The sequence below is a fragment of the Dama dama genome, chromosome 5 (genome assembly GCF_033118175.1).
Source record: "Dama dama isolate Ldn47 chromosome 5, ASM3311817v1, whole genome shotgun sequence".
In the NCBI taxonomy this organism is placed as follows: Eukaryota; Metazoa; Chordata; class Mammalia; order Artiodactyla; family Cervidae; genus Dama; species Dama dama.
In genome coordinates, this window is record NC_083685.1 from 105,033,346 (window position 1) to 105,049,253 (window position 15,908).

Below are 15,908 nucleotides of genomic sequence, written 5' to 3' on the forward strand. Positions count from 1 at the left end.
GACACGTGGGCCATCTCACCTGGACTGTTCTTGGGTGCAGTGCCAGGCACTCAGCAGAAGCTAGGCATTCGATTCCAGGGTTCTAAGAAATGTGCTGCTGGGACCTGGGAGGGAGCAGCAGGGGACCCAGGGAAATCTTGAAAGGCTTTGTAGAGGAGGCATCCTTGGAACTTGAAGGATGAAATGCAGAGCAGGGCTTTCTGAGATGAGGGTCCAGCCCAGGCTGAGGCTCTGGGTGTGGACATTTCTGAGACGTCCCCAACTGAGGATGGGAGGTTCACATTCCCACTGTGTCCTTTTCTCTTGTTGATTTATAAGAACCCTTTATATACTAAGTATATCAGCCCTTTCTATAGCAAACGTTATCATTTACCTTTCGTTTTGCTTATAATGCATTTTAATAAGCAACATCATGAATATTTTTATGGTGGACAATTTTCCAACCTTTTGTTTCATGGCCTTTCACATCCCAGGGTGTTTCTTGTCCCTTTGTCTCAGGTCTCTGCTCTCCTGCGCACACTTAGAAAATGTTTTGAGACTTAAGTTGAATAGTGATAAATTACAGCTCTAAGGAAAACAGACACCACAGTGCCTTCGCTCACTGCATGGTCCCTCCCATTCTGTCTATCTGCTCTCCCCTTCCTGCTTGGAGTGAAGTGCAGTCCAGGCCCTCCCCCTTCAGGGCGAGTCAGAGGCTCAGAGATGTGGTGGTGGGAAGGCGTGGGGGGACCAGCATATTTCCAGCTCCATGTACTAACCTGATGAAACCCATCATGACCACATGAAATAGATAACATTCTTCATCCCATCTCACTGGTGAGAAAACTGGGCTCAGAGAGTTATATGACTTGCTCAAGGTCAGGAAGGGACAGAGACAAGAGTTGAATGCAAGCCATACTGCCTCTGGTTTTATACTTTCAGACTCTTCTCTGGCACCCCATTGACCTTGGGGTCAAGTCCAAACTCACTAAAATGACGTGCAGGGCCTCTCAGGACCTCTGCTTCTACATGCATTGGTGTGAAGTGCGCAGGCACTCAGCCCATCACCTCCCTGCTTTTAGGGTCTCTTTCTACGCCCTGCTCAGCCCCAAATCTTTAGGATTCTGAATGCAGTTGCTGGAAGGGCCAGCCCCCTCGTGTGTAGTAGGAACAGAGTTCAGAGTTGGGCAAGCTTTGCCCAAGGCCCGGTGTGTGAGGAGCAGAGCCAATGGGCACCCTGTTCTCTGGACCCCGGGTGCTCCTGGCAGTGCTGTGGTCAGTCTCAGCTGGGCCCTCTCCAGGGAGTCCCCTGTCCCCTGACTGGGTCACACTCCTCTCCTGGCCTCCAAAGGCTCTGACCGTGCCACTGATGCTGCCTGCTGTGGCTGCGACCTAGCTTGCTGTCTTCCTGCTTGATGAGGTGCCCCTTGTCGACAGAGGCTGCTGGTCCCTCACAGAGCCCCTGGTGCCCAGCTGAGTCCAGCAGTGAGCGAGCCCTCAGGAAAGTTTGCCTCCCAGAGGGAGGTCCAGAGAGGGATGGGGGCCTGTCCTAGGTCACAGAGTGACTGAGCAGAGCTGGGGCCCCATGAGTAACCCAACCCCAAGACCCCCTGGCTCCACTTGGTCCCGTGACCCAAGGAGGCCCAGGGATGGGGCAGTCTATAATGGCCAGTCTAGCAAAGGGCACCAGAAGCCTCTGTCCTCTGCTGCTTCCAGGGCCCTGGGGCCAAGGACACCCTGTCTCCCTCCAGCTCCTACTCCTCGTGGAAGGATGTTCTCAAGATAAAAATACCCTCGGAAGTATTTCCTGGTGCCTGGCATGACCTGTCTTCCACACTGGGGGCCAGAACTTCCTGCCCTGGCTTCACCTCGGGGCTCAGAGAATGGATATTTATCCCTCCCGGCCGCTTGGCTCAGCCCAGCCTTGTGGTCAGTGCATCCAGCCCCTGTCTCCAGGCCACGGAGTCTGAGGGGCCTGAGGGGTTGTGGTCGCTGTGGTTCTTGTAGCCGGCACTTACTGGGCACCCTTGCCAGAGATGACACCCTGGGCACAGAGCTGGGGGGTGGGGGCAGGGCGGCCAGACCCAACCCCTGCAGAGCTCAGGCCTCTCCTGCTTCAGTGCCTGTTGGGTGCGTCCTGAGAGCAACACACCGGGCCACACAGGAGGGTGTCATCCTCTTAGAACACTGGGACAGTCGGCATTTACTGTGCGTCTGCTGCATTGGACACCCTCTTTGTAGCCTCCCCATTTTGCAGATGAGAAGCCTGAGGCCCAGGGAAGTTCCCACTGGGAGCTAGGAGGTGATCAGGCCTTGAATGCTGGGCTGAGGCTCGCTGGTCCCCGAGCCCCACCCTCCAGGGGAGGCTGTCATTGGTGAGCACGGTGACTGTGGTGGTGGACCCACGTGGTGCCCAGCTTGTGCCCAGGGCACTCCCCCCATGGCACTGGAGCACAGCTGAGCAGGAAGGGGAAGGGACCCGCCCCTGACTGACAGGGCAGTCCTGGGGGAAAAGCGGAGGGCTCCCCTCGCTTGCTGGGAGGCCGAGGGACAGTCTCGCTGTCACGTCACATCATCCCCGTCAGCTGAAGACGCTGCCCCTGCGCTGACCTTCCCTGTTGAGGACTATGGACCCCCCACCTCGGGAACATGTTTAGTGAACCTCCGAGGGTTGGGGGTCACATCTGTTTCATGGGCCGTGGCCACTGCAGGGGAAGACGGAGTGCTGGGTGGGTGTCAGATCCTGGGCTCTTGTCTCTGAGCTGCCGCTCACTCTGTGTCTTTGTGACCCGGGGCAAGTCCCTGCTCTGCTTGAAGGCTCCGCCTCCTCCTTGTGGAGCTGGTTTTGCTTCCCTCACAGGAGAAAGCCCATTTTAGGGAGCAGGGAGGCAGAGGTTGAAAGAGCCCTGGGCAGGCAGGCCAAATGACGCCAGGAGGTGGGAGGCAGGTGCTCCTTCGTCTGCCCTCCCCATGGCCAGGTGTCATCTCCCCTGCTCAGAGTTCCAGCTCTTGGTGACTTCGCTCTTCTCAGCCTCAGTTTTCCCTTCTATCCCTCAGGGTGGGCTGTGAAAGTTGGAGTATCACTGAGGTCAGGAACCCAGCACCCAGGGCCAGACACAGTGGGTGTCCACTCCAGGAGAAGGACAAGAGGTCAGAGGCCCTGGAACTGGTCCTCACTGTCAAAAGTCCAGCTGCCTGATGGGAGTCCAGGGTCTAGCCTCCATTGGTTTTAGAGGGGCCAATGGCAACGCCCCTGGCTGCTGCTTTGGGAACCATGAGGGATGGGGAAGCAGGGGGCTGAGGGCTGGGTGTCTTGAGGTGAGCCTGGAGTGAAGGGAGACCAGCCAGGCCACCTCCTAAAAGCTCGAGCAGGTGCCCCGAGCCAGGAAGTGACTCAGCCAAGGTCATATGGCTGGTGGCATATGAGGAGAGGCAGAGTTGCAACTGAAACTGGGTTTGTATGCTTCTAAACCCACCAATGGTGCTGCCTCAGAAGGCTTGTGATGTGGGGCTGACTCACCACCAGTTCCCTTAATCCCAGCTGGAAGATCCAGTGTGACTGTGGACGCCCGCCAGTGGTGGCTGCGAGAGAGTGGCCTGCATGGGCACCGTGGCCAGAGGACATCTCAGGTGGACTCGCCTCCAAAGACTCCCTGATGCCTCCGTCCCCCTGCTCACTGCCCTGACCTCAGTGGTTGGCGTGCTGAAGGCTCTGCAGGTATCCGGGTGCACAGGCCGCACCCTGAGGTCCTCAGTGACTGAGGAGAACCACATGGTGCCCCTGTCTCTGCAGCAGGAGCAGCAGTGACTCCGACTTCATAGGGTTCCAATGTCGTGAGGCTTGCCTGAGTTGGTGTCTGTGAAGCACCTACGAAGTGTCTGGCATGCAATAGGCATTCAGTAACTGTCAGCGGTCACTTTCTCTGGGGGCCCACATCATACTGCCTTTCTCTGAAGGGTTGTTATGAACAGACTCACAGGGTCCTCCACCTTCCATGGGGTCCTGGGAAAGCAAGCAGAAATGGGGGTTTGTGTGGAAGTTTATAACTGTTGAACTCCCCACACCAAGGAGAATGGTAACTGTGCTCTGTCAACTTCAGGGTCTTCCAGCCACTGAGGCCTCTCCAGCTGGTGGGGACATGGCAGCCACTGCTAGTGCAGCCTTGAAGACGATCACTTGCTTGGTGAGCACCATTACTTAGAAGATAGAGTTCCAGAGGTAAGATTGGGTCATGGATGTGCACCTGTCCATCCAGTCATCCTTCCATCCAGGCACTCATCTCTTTACCCACCTGCCCATCCACCCATCCGCCCACCTATGTGACCTCTCATCCACCCTCTATCCATCTTCCATCCATCTAACTCTTTATCTACCTACCCAACCCATCCAGCCATCCTTCCATCCATTCACCTCCCCTGCCAGCTATCCAGTCAGCCATTCATCCATCCATCCATCCAACCACCTACCCATCCATAGATTCATCTGTCCATCTGTCCTTCCACTCATTCATCCATCCGCTCAAACATCCATCCACCCACTCTGTCCATCCATCCATCCATCCGCTCAGTCCATCCATCCATCAACCAATCCACTCAAACATCCATCCACCCACTCATCCATTCACCCAACTCATCCAGACGTTTCTCACCCACCTAACTGATCCACCCCTCTAGTCATCCTCTATCCATCCATCTACCTGTCAGCCCCGTGTATCCATCTACACGCTTGACCACCCACTGGTACATGTAACGATCTCCTCATTCATTGATTCAGCCATCTCCTCATCTATGCCTCTGTTCAGCAGCTTATTCCCTTGTCTTTGTCTGAGCAGCAAACATTTACTGGGTGCCCGCTCTGTTCCAGGCCTTCCTCAATCTCTCTGGACTTCTGAGATTGGCCAGAGATGGGGCCAAGGCAAAACCAACTCTCACACAAGGTGGAAAAGCGCCTTCTGGTCCTAACAGAAGAAGGCCAGGGCTGGAGAAATCTAAAAGGGCCTCAGGGAAGTGGTGGGCTTCCACTGGTTCCTAACCGATGGATTTCCAGCATTCCCATTAGCTGTGATTTGGAGACCGGACCATGTGGGGTGAGGGTCACCACAGGAACATCAATAAGGAGCCTGTTGCAGTGTCCAGATAGGAATGCCTGGACAGGAGGGGTCTGTGGGCAAGGAGTGGGTGGATGGCTTTGATCATTCAGGAGATAAAATGCACAGGACCTGGGGAGGGAGTGGATTTGGGGGCTGAGGAGGAGGGAGGTGGCCAGGCCTGTTGCTGGGGTGACTGGCGAAATGACTGGGCTACCCAGTGACCCCATAGGGTCCTGGGAGTGGGGGAAAGAAGGAGACTGAGGGGAGGGGCTAAGCTTTGGAGAAGAGGAGCAGCCTGTTGGCTCTGCAGTGCTGGGAGGACATAGGGGTGGTGGGCTAAGGGTTGGGAGTCCCTGCTGTGGAGCAGCCCAGAGGCCTGAGGAAGGCTCAGGCCTGAGGGGCCCTGCGAGCTTTAGTAGAGCAGGCACCCCAAGTGTGCTCTTTGGAGTGGGGAACTGCTCCCTGGCTTGCCGCTGCACAGGCGGAAAGACTGTATGTTGGTGGCTGGAAACTGGGCAGGTGGGCCTGGAAGTGGGGAGGCCCCAGGGACAGCTGAGCGTCGGCCAGGCCCATCACCAGTACACAGCTCTCCTCAGACGTCACATGGACCTTGCAGGGGCCCCACCCTGAAGGCCTGCACAGTGTTGACTCCAAATGTTTACAGCCTGGGGGTGACATCTGGGGAAGGGGAAGGACTGTGTCTGGGAAAGGTGGGCAGGCACAGGAGATGGCCATCATCACCCCAGACTGTGAGGGCAGAGGTGTTGGGCTCTCCCCAACCAGCCTTAGCCTGCTTACTGGACTCTGAGGTGCCAGCCTGCCCTCCCTACCCCAGGGATGCCCCTGTCCCACCTTTGCACCCTGAGCTGCCCTGTCTCCCTGTGGTGCACCCTCCAAGCCTGGCCCAGACCTCTTGCTCCCTCCTGACTGAGTGAAGGCACCCTTCTCAGAGCCTCCATCTCCCCACCTGCGGATGAAGGGTTGCATTTTTCAAGCCCTTGTGCTGAGTCTGATAGATAGTGTTTGGATTAGAAAAGAGGACATGGCCACCACAGGCTGTAGTGAGAAAGTGCTCTGTGATGGGTTAATGATGTCTGCTTTGGGCATGGACTGGGGAGGAAGTGTTGGTAGGCTACATGCTGGCTTTCCCTGAGACAAGTGCTTTGTAAGGATTCTTCCAGTTGACCATGGACTTGTAAGGACTTGACCATGAGGTAGTGAGTGTCCCTTCCCTGGGTTCCAAGCAGGCCCTGAATGGCCATAGATCAGGAGTGCTGGTGAGGGTCTTGCCTCTGCTTTTGTGTGCTGAGAGAGGGGCTACTTGTATCCTATCACCACGTGGCATTGCAGGGACCCTGAGGACTGAGGCTAGGAATACAATATCATATCCACAATCTGGCCTTGGGGCCTGGAGGAGATAAGGAAATGGGGAGTTGAGTTCTCTTCAACTCCCCACACTAGGTGCTCACTTATGAAAGGCTATGTGACCCTGGGTAAATGACTCAAGCTTTCTGAGCTTCAGTTTCCTCACCCAGAAAGTCATAAGAAGGGATTACATGAGTTGTTTGAGCTCTTAGTGCCTGGCAGGTAGTAACTGCCTGACAAATACTAATCACTCTGTTCACATCTATGAAGGGGTCCTGCCACCTGGGAAGCCTCCCAGGGAGGGGGACATTGAGCGCCTCCTCAGTGACCCCTCTATCGACCCAACTAGTCAGTGCTTCTTGGCTTCACCTCGGTCTCCTCTCAGATGCTGCAGAAACCTAAGGCCCAAAGCCTCAGGGGACCTGGCAGAGGGTGGCCCACTCCATCCGGAGGCACCTCCTGATGATTCGGCCCCACCGGTAGTCATGTGTTAGCTGCCTGCCTAAAAGCTCCCAGCCCAGTCCCTGCTGGTACACTGAGCCTTCTGGGTGCTGGAGCCTCTGTGTGTGGGTGCTGTGGCCGGCGGGCATGCCGGCTCTGGAGACGCTGGGATCAGGACAGGTTTGCCTCCCCTTGGGGGTCTCTGGGTCCAGCCCACTGGGGGTGCCTCACACCCCACCTCCACTGTTGTAGTCGCCTGTCCCGGCTCAGGTGGGGGATCCCAGTGCCTCCCCTTCCCCTCCTAGCAACATCTGGGACCCCCGCCGGTCAACCTGGGCTTCCAACTGCTGTGGTATTAACTATTGTCTTTATTACGTATCTCATCTTGGCCCACGAGGTGTTTTGTGACCGGAACAATTCTCAGCCTCAGTTTTCCCACTTATAAAATGGAGAGCTAGCCTCCTTGCTTGCTAAGGCCTCTTCCAGCAAAGCAAATCTAGCTTCCTGTCTGTCTAATCTAACCATATGCACCCATTGAGCAGGAGCCAGATAGGCCTGTACTTCCCTTGTTGAGGGAAGTATTGTCCCACTTTTCTTTTTTTTTTTTTTTGGCCATGCCCTGCCAAAACTTTTGGGATGTTAGTTCCCAGACCAGAGACAGGATCCAACTCAGGTCCCCTGCAGTAGAAGTGCAGAATCCTAGCCACTAGACCGCCAGGGATGTCCCCCACATTTCTTAAACCAAGTCCTTAAAGACCACAGAGCCCTGCACCCTTGCCTTCTTCTGTGTATGGAGGGTCCCTGGATGTTTGGCAAGTTTGTGGTGCCAGGACTCCTACTGTGGGTCCTTTTCTCAGCCTTTCTTTGTGGTGGTGTGTTCACCAAGTACCTGCGAGGATTCCCCACACCCCTGGCATCTCATGCACACACACACATGCACACATGTGCACACAGAGCTGTCTGCTGTGTCTCTGCTCCTTGGCTTCCGGGGGTCTTTGCCTGGGTGACTTTGCTCCAAGTACCAGTTTCCAGCTCTGAATAGTGGAGGAGTGGTTGTGAATGTGGCCTGTGGATTTTCTCTATGGTTTTAGGAGAAACATCAATAGATATAGGTCTGGGTGGGGCATAGGCACCCAGCCCAGGCAGAGATGCCAGTGATCACTGTGACACCCGCCACCTGCCTGGGAGCAGGCCAAGTCACAGCCTCCATGTGAGGCTGCCCAGCTGCTGGGAACAGTCGTGCCAGTTTGGGCTCTCCTGGCCTTTGATTCTTTTGATTCTGTCCCTGTTATAGGCCTCAAGCTGCTCAGAGCCTTACCCGAAGCAGCCGTGATCTGCTGGACATCCCACAAGTCCTCCCAGCCACACAGACCTGCCCCTTGCAATCCGGTGGCATGCTGCCGGCTTCTGAGTGCCCCATCCTGGTCACCTCCACTTGGAAGGCCCAGGAATCTTGGGCTGGGCTGTCTTCCAGGCACAGTCCCTGGGGTACCCCCACCACTGGCTCCTTGCCTGCTGGCCCAGGCAGAAGCAGCGCCCACCATTATAACCTCAGGCCTCAGCTCCTCAGACCCAGGGTGAGGTAGTCAGCTGGAGCATCTGTACGGGAGAATGGCAGTGTGAGGAGAGCTGCCACAGAGCCTGGGGTCCCCACACTGAGAGACCTTGTGTCAGACAGAAGTAGTTCTGAGTTCAGCTCTCCTGCTTAGTGGTTATGTGATTTTGGGAAAGTCACTTGACCTCTCTGAAACTCCATCCAGAGAGTAGAAATAGCCACAGTAGTTACCTCCTTGGGCTGCTGAGGAGTGACCCAGGAGTGTTTGCTGACAGGTCTGGCCTGCTCTCCCTGTGGATGGATGAGCTGGGAGCATTGTGTACTTGCCAGACCTGGGGATCCAGTGACACTGGCAACCAGATGGAGCCCGGAGGGGTCTGCAGCCTGGCTGGTTGAGTGAGCTCCACCTTCACCTTCTCCCAGGTATTTGGAGCAGAGGTCAGAGGTGGTGCCCTCTCTGCAGCTCTGGCTGTACCCTGTCCCACAGACCAGGGCTGATCCCAACTTTGCCACCTCCTGGCTGTCACCTCCATTCTCTTTCTCGTGGACCGGCTGCCCTGGGACCTTCTCTGGGGCTTCAGCATCTCAGTGCACTGAAGTGCTCCCAGGCTTGTCTGACTCTGACCTCGTGGTGTGACTGGTTTCGGGTTTCAGGGGCGGGGGCGGTGCAGGGGGCCCATCAGTGCCCTGCTACGCTGTTCCCGCTTGGTGCCTGACACGGACAGCCACATGGCCTTAGTGCCCACCCATGGGGCCAAGTGGAGTTGGGATCTCCCGTCTACAGATGCTGCACCAGAGCCAACAGGGCCATGGGGAGGGGTGGCTACCTGTGCATCTGGGACCTGGATGCTTGCCCCCAGCAGTGAGAACAGGGTTTGTCTGGCCATGGGAACAGTGCCGTGAGGTGTGGCCTGGGACTGCCCAGTGTGCGAGTGTGTTTGCCAACCAGGTGCTGTGCTGAGTGGGCTGAGGATGAGGACTCTTCTGAGTGCTCCCCACATGCTCTTATTTAGAGCTGAGGAAGGCAGGGGTGGCAGAGGTCCCCAGGCTGAGGTCAGCAGGCAGTGACCCCCCCTGGAGGATGACTCATGGGCCCCCTTCTAGCCACCTTTGCTGATGGGGAGGCCACAGGCCTAGCTTATGGGCAGTGAGAATAGGCACCTGAGGGAGAGTGTGAGTGTCAGGAGGGTGGTGGGTCCAGCTTTGGGTGTCCATCAGGCCCAGGTCCAGGCCCCAAGAGTGAAACTGCTGTGAACAAACAGCAAACCCCTGTACTCAGGGAGCTGGTGGTCTCATAGTGGGACGGCTTATGCAGCCCCGAGCAAGCTGTTGTTGTGGTCACTAGTGTTAGGAGGTCAGGGAGAATGTGTGGGATTCGGGTGGGGTTCTGGGGGGTGTATAGTTTTCTCAGGTGCAGGGAGGCCCTGGGAGATACCCCCGAGGCATCAAAGCCAGGGCTTGGAAGAGGGTGTCCAGGTGGGCCCCGGGGTGAGCAAGGGCAAGGCTGGAGACGAGATGGACTGACTCCTGGTGGCTGCCATGAGCACTGGCACCAGGGTGGGAGCAGGAAGGCCAGCAAGGTGGCTTTCAGGCTGGTCTTCGTGGGTGATTTCAAGGACTCAGGCCAGGAGGGTAGACGAAGGAGATGGATCCTGAATCCTGAATATATTGGAAAGCAGAGCCCTTGGTGGGAGAAAGGGGGACTGAGGAAGAACCCAGGGTTCTTGTCTGGAGCAGCTGGGAGGATGGAGGCAGGCAAGGAGCTGGCTAAGATGGGAGGGAGGACCAGGAGCTGGTTGTGGGTGAGTCTGGGTCTCACAACCATGGCTGGGCCGGGGGCTGAGGTGTGGAGGTGGGGGTGGGGGGCGGCGGCTACCAGGCCGGTACCACCATCAGCCCTGCCTTCCTCTCTGTTGCAGGAGCTGCCCAACCCTGAGCCAGTCTGGGGTCGAGCGGGGTCCCGCTGCCCCCGCCTCCTGGATGACTGCGTCCGGCCGCACAAACCCCTACAGCATCGTGTCTTCAGAGGAGGACGGGCTGCACCTGGTCACCATGTCGGGCGCCAACGGCTTCGGCAACGGCAAGGTGCACACGCGGCGCCGGTGCCGGAATCGCTTCGTCAAGAAGAACGGCCAGTGCAACATCGAGTTCGCCAACATGGATGAGAAGTCGCAGCGCTACCTGGCGGACATGTTCACCACGTGCGTGGACATCCGCTGGCGCTACATGCTGCTTATCTTCTCGCTGGCCTTCCTCGCCTCCTGGTTGCTGTTCGGGGTCATCTTCTGGGTCATTGCGGTGGCCCACGGGGACCTGGAGCCCGCGGAGGCGCACGGCCGCACGCCGTGCGTGCTGCAGGTACACGGCTTCATGGCAGCCTTCCTCTTCTCCATCGAGACGCAGACCACCATCGGCTACGGGCTGCGCTGCGTGACCGAGGAGTGCCCGGTGGCCGTGTTCATGGTGGTGGCGCAGTCCATCGTGGGCTGCATCATCGACTCCTTCATGATTGGCGCCATCATGGCCAAGATGGCGCGGCCCAAGAAGCGCGCACAGACGCTGCTCTTCAGCCACAATGCGGTGGTGGCGCTGCGTGACGGCAAGCTCTGCCTCATGTGGCGCGTGGGCAACCTACGCAAGAGCCACATCGTGGAGGCCCACGTGCGGGCCCAGCTCATCAAGCCCCGGGTCACGGAGGAGGGCGAGTACATCCCGCTGGACCAGATCGACATTGATGTCGGCTTTGACAAGGGCCTGGACCGCATCTTCCTGGTGTCTCCCATCACCATCCTGCACGAGATCGACGAGGCCAGCCCTCTGTTCGGCATCAGCCGGCAGGACCTGGAAACGGATGACTTCGAGATCGTGGTCATCCTGGAGGGCATGGTGGAGGCCACGGCCATGACCACGCAGGCCCGCAGCTCCTACCTGGCCAACGAGATCCTATGGGGCCACCGCTTTGAGCCTGTCCTCTTTGAGGAGAAGAACCAGTACAAGATCGACTACTCGCATTTCCACAAGACCTACGAGGTGCCATCCACGCCCCGCTGCAGTGCCAAGGACCTGGTGGAGAACAAGTTCCTGCTGCCAAGCACCAACTCCTTCTGCTACGAGAATGAGCTGGCTTTCCTGAGCCGTGACGAGGAGGACGAGGCGGACGGAGAGCAAGACAGCCTCGGCCCCCAGGCCAGGCGCGACTTTGACAGGCCGCAGGCCGGCACAGCCCTTGACCAGCGGCCTTACAGACGGGAGTCTGAGATCTGAGCTGCCGTCGGTCAGCCGAGGTGCAGCATCTGCCCCCTCCAAGGAGAGGCCTGAGGCCCTTGAGGGCTCTGGGCCGGAGCAGGATGAGCTTGGGCCCTGGTTGCAGACTCAGTAGCGTTTTAGATGTTTTATGTTTCTTTACAATGCCTGTGAATGTTGGCGGGAGAGTGGGTGGCTTGTGCTGCCTCCGGGGCTGGGGCAGGCCCAGGGGTGGGGAGGTGGCCTCCGGGCACTGGTCTGCAGGAGCCAGGGCCTTCTGCCTGAGGAGGGAGCTGCAGGCTGTCCAGAGACGGCTGACCAGCCACCCGACCTCTGCGGGCGAAGGCCAGCAGGCAGTAGGGCGCCTCACTGGTTTTTACCTTGGGGAGAAACACCAGTTTTGGCATTCTCAATCTTAGTTTGAGTAAGACTGTTTACAAAAAAAAAAAAATTAACATGTGATTGATTTTTATAATTTGTTGGGGGGGAAAAAAGGACAGTTAGAATTCTGTTAGTCTGCTAGGGTGCAAGCAGCTGAGTGGAGTTTCCAGCAAGTTCCCAATGCTGGGTAGGCCTCTCTTCCGTGAAGATAGCGCATGTGCCTGATGGTGCAGCCTGCAGGGTAGGCGTGGGGCTCACCCCCATTCTTTATGCTCACAAAGTGAATTGGGTTTCGTTTGTGATGGCAATACCGAGACCATGTTAATGATCCTAATGGAAGCTTTCCAGTGTTACTGGGGTGGGGGTAAGGGCCAGGAAGAGTCTGGGAAGAACTTTGAAGTTTGACTCTGTGCCTCCGGCGAGGCGTGTCTCAGGGCCGGGATGGGACCTAACCCCCAGCCACCTCCCACCCTGACCTGCCGGGTTCTCCTGTTTGTCTCTTTCCTTTTCTGCCCAGCGGCCTCTACCCCTTCCCCAGAACTGTGGGGGTGGATGGCTCCATGGGAAGGAGAGCTGGGTTCCCCAACTCCAAGGCAGTGTTTCAGCCCCATCCCCACGGGGCCCCAGCATGAGTCGTGCCTTAGAGACCCTGGGAGTCTGGCTCCAATTGTCACTGTTTTTAATTGGATTCACGCGTCCTCTTCACAGCCCCCGACTCCACCATACTCCTCTGCAGAGGTTGGGCTGACCTGGCACCCCACCCTCCCAAGGCAAGCAGTGCAGGTGTGCCCGGGTGGGGCCCAGCCGGGCTGTGCCCTGATGTTGAACGCACAGGAGTGCCCTAGGAAAGGTGAGCTTGTCAGCACACACCTCTGGGTCGGGTAGAGGCTTGGGTTCCTTGTTTGTCACTGGCTTTTGGCTCTGCCAGCCCAAGAGCTGCCCAGCACAGGCTTGTTCTTGGAGAAAGCAGCTGGCAGGGGCCAGGCCTCAGGATGGAGTCTGGACCTTTCCTGGGACTGCTGAGAGCATTGTGCTCACATATGATTGGGCTGTTCAGTCATTAGAAAGCAGGCATCTCCCCGGCCCACCTGCCCAGGTGCTGTGGGACAACTCATGACCAGGAGGTGCTAGGACTCCAGCCCCTCCCCTCCTCCCACCCCGAGGCAGCTGGAGGCTTGCCCCAAGGTCAGGGGCCATGCGGGGTCCTGGCACCAACTGTCCGTTCCCACCCAGACAGCCCTGCCCTGGCCTCAGATCGCACCCTAACTTTCAGTCAGGAATAGTCAAAAGGGTCAATCCGAGGTAGATGGAGGCGGCCCTTCCGCTCAAGATCTACTGGATGGGCCTCTGTCCCTCGCAGCCCTGAGCCCCAGGCTTCTTCAGCCTTAGTCCTGGGGGTGTGGGGTCCCCGTGGGAGCCATAAGGGTAGCAGATGGCCCTGGTCGCTTGGGGCTGGCACACAGGCCTGCCAGGCCAGCCCTCCACTCACCCCACCCAGGCCCCAGCTGTCTGGAGTGGCCTGGGGCACCTCCTCTCAGGCCTGTCCACCTCCCAGGCTCACACTGGACGGCTCAGGTCACAGACTCTGCAGGAGGGCCACTCCGAGCTGCCTTTCATCTCTCACCAAAGGCAGATGCTGTGTTTTCAAACTCCACTATCTGCTTTTTGCCTCCTCTGTGTTTATTTATTTATTTATTGCTTGTGCTAAAGACCAAAATAGTCTTCCTCTTTAGTGCCCTTGAAGCAGGAGGGCAGATGGAGGAGCTTTGTGTGCAGAGGCAGGATCAGGTGGTCCCTGGGGTGTGTGTGCCTGTGTGTGGGGTGTGGAGTGTGTGAACCCACTGGGTATTCAGTGCCATGTGCTCTGTGTGTGTGAGCACGTGTGTTGTGTGGGAGTCTGTGGGCACACATGTGTAGGTCACATGTTGCCTGTGTGCTATACAGGTGGGTGTACAAACTTGCTCTGCCCCTGCCCCCTGGCAGTGGTATTTCCAGGAAGCTTCCTGGCAGCCTGGGTCTGGTGGTGCGGAGGCTGGAGCTGCCCAAGGCGCCCTCTGCCCTGAGAAAGCTAGCTGCTTACGTGGGGAGGGGCCTGGAGCCAAGTGTGTGAGAGCCGAGGTGTGAATTCCCATGTTGAGTCATTTCATCCATGTGCCGGTGAAGTGTGTCCAGTGATGGTTTTTCCTGGAAGTGCTCGAGTCTGTGCATGGGAGTGTCCTGCAGATGTGTGCCCACGACCATCTCCACGTGTGTGTGAATCCGGACAGGTGGTGTCTGTGGATGATACTACGTGTGTATCTACCCATGGGTCTGTTTGTATGTTTGTTGGTTAATCTGTTTCCAGGCTATGGGGCTGGGCACACAGCACTGAGGACAGACCCCAGCTGTGGTCCCACCAGCCCTCTGCCCCGATTCTGGCCACGTGGGCATGTAAGGAGCATGGGTGACAGGGTGAGGCTTCTGTGCACGTTGGCACAAGGTGACAGCCACACGAGTGTGTGAGTGTGCCACCTCCAAAGGTGAGCATCTGTACACGACTGCATGTTAGGAGGCCTGTGTGCATCTGTTCACAAACACATGTACATGCATGAGCCAGGCTCCGGCAGCAGAGCTGCACCTGCCTGCCGAGGGTGGCGTGTGTGTCTCTGTGGGCCACTCGTGTCCGGTCAGGCCCAGGTGTGTTTCTCAGAACACGGTGCCCCTGCCTGCCATACCTGCTGGTGCTGTGCCGCCCAGTCCCTGCCCCCAGAGGCTCCCAGTGGGGGCAGGGGACCTGGTGGGAAGGAGGCCCCTGCAAAGGTTAAATCGATGTCAAATATATTTTAAATGGTGAAACGAGGAGAATTTTCATGTTATTTTCAACACACAGCAGTGTCTGGAGATGTAGGCCACGAGACTAGACCACACTACACTCATTTCAGCCTCCTAGAGTGGCGCCGTGTGCAGACGTGTGTTTAAAGGCCCTGCCTGGTGTGGTGCACACTGCCCCTCGTGTTGCCCCCCACCCCCACCCAACACCCCGTGACCTGGGGGGCACTCCACAGAGGCCGATGAGGGAGGACAGAGAGGACAGAAGCGGCCTCCTTGCAAGACCCCTGAGTGCTCCTCAGGCTGTGACCTGGCCCAAGTGTGCCAGACAGCCACCACAGCTGGGCCCTGGGCCCCTGCAGGGTCCTCCCCAGGCCTGTGCCTCCCTTTCTCTTTCTCCCACAGGGGTTTGGTGAGGGCAGGGCTGATGTGTGCTGAGCCCCCAGAATGAGGCAGGCCTGGCTCCCACCGCTGTGGGTGAGCTGAGAGGGGTTGAAGTGGGGGCAGTGGGGCTGCAGAGGGCAGGCACGTGCGGCTGCAGTGTGGACGCGCTGGTCTGTTCTGGGCTAAGAATATCGTCGCCTCGAGGGTCTCCGTTGGAAGAACCCCCCCAAGGAAAGAATCCTTCCCTTTGCCCAAACTTTCCCTGAGTGGAGATCCCTTTGTGTCAGTGAAGATCCACGCAATGATTCCGGGCCGCTGGAGAGGAAGCCGGGTTGGGGGAAGGGCTGTGGTGCCTGTGAAGTCTTCTTGGTTCATGTTCCCATGGGTTGGACCCAGAGGTGACTGGCTTGATGAGGGGGGTGGGTGCTCTCCTCCTCTGGCCCTGAAGCTTTCCCTGTGGTCCCAGTGCCAGAATCTAAGCCAGTTATGGCCTTCCCTGCCAACCCCTGACACCCCCACCCCCGAGAGTTCTCACCAAAGCACCTCCAGGCTGGGCCTCCAGGCAGGAGGAGTCCTTCAGGCCAGTCCTGACTCAGTCCAACCCCAGGCCACATGCTTGCTCACCAGTTAAGAGTGGCTTCCTTACCCCTCTGGCCTCAGTC

At 57.7% G+C, this 15,908-nt stretch overlaps 1 protein-coding gene across 1 annotated transcript in view; it reads left to right on the forward strand.

Moving 5' to 3' along the window:
* Window positions 1-14,880, forward strand: part of KCNJ12 (potassium inwardly rectifying channel subfamily J member 12) — a 37,349-nt gene extending 22,469 nt beyond the window's left edge. Inside the window, exons 2-3 of the mRNA XM_061143694.1 lie at window positions 4,080-4,198; window positions 10,350-14,880. Of these exons, the coding sequence (XP_060999677.1) occupies window positions 10,411-11,694 (1,284 nt within the window). The 5' untranslated portion in view covers window positions 4,080-4,198; window positions 10,350-10,410 and the 3' untranslated portion in view covers window positions 11,695-14,880. The remainder of the gene's footprint in view (window positions 1-4,079; window positions 4,199-10,349) is intronic.
* Window positions 14,881-15,908: the final 1,028 nt, after the last annotated feature.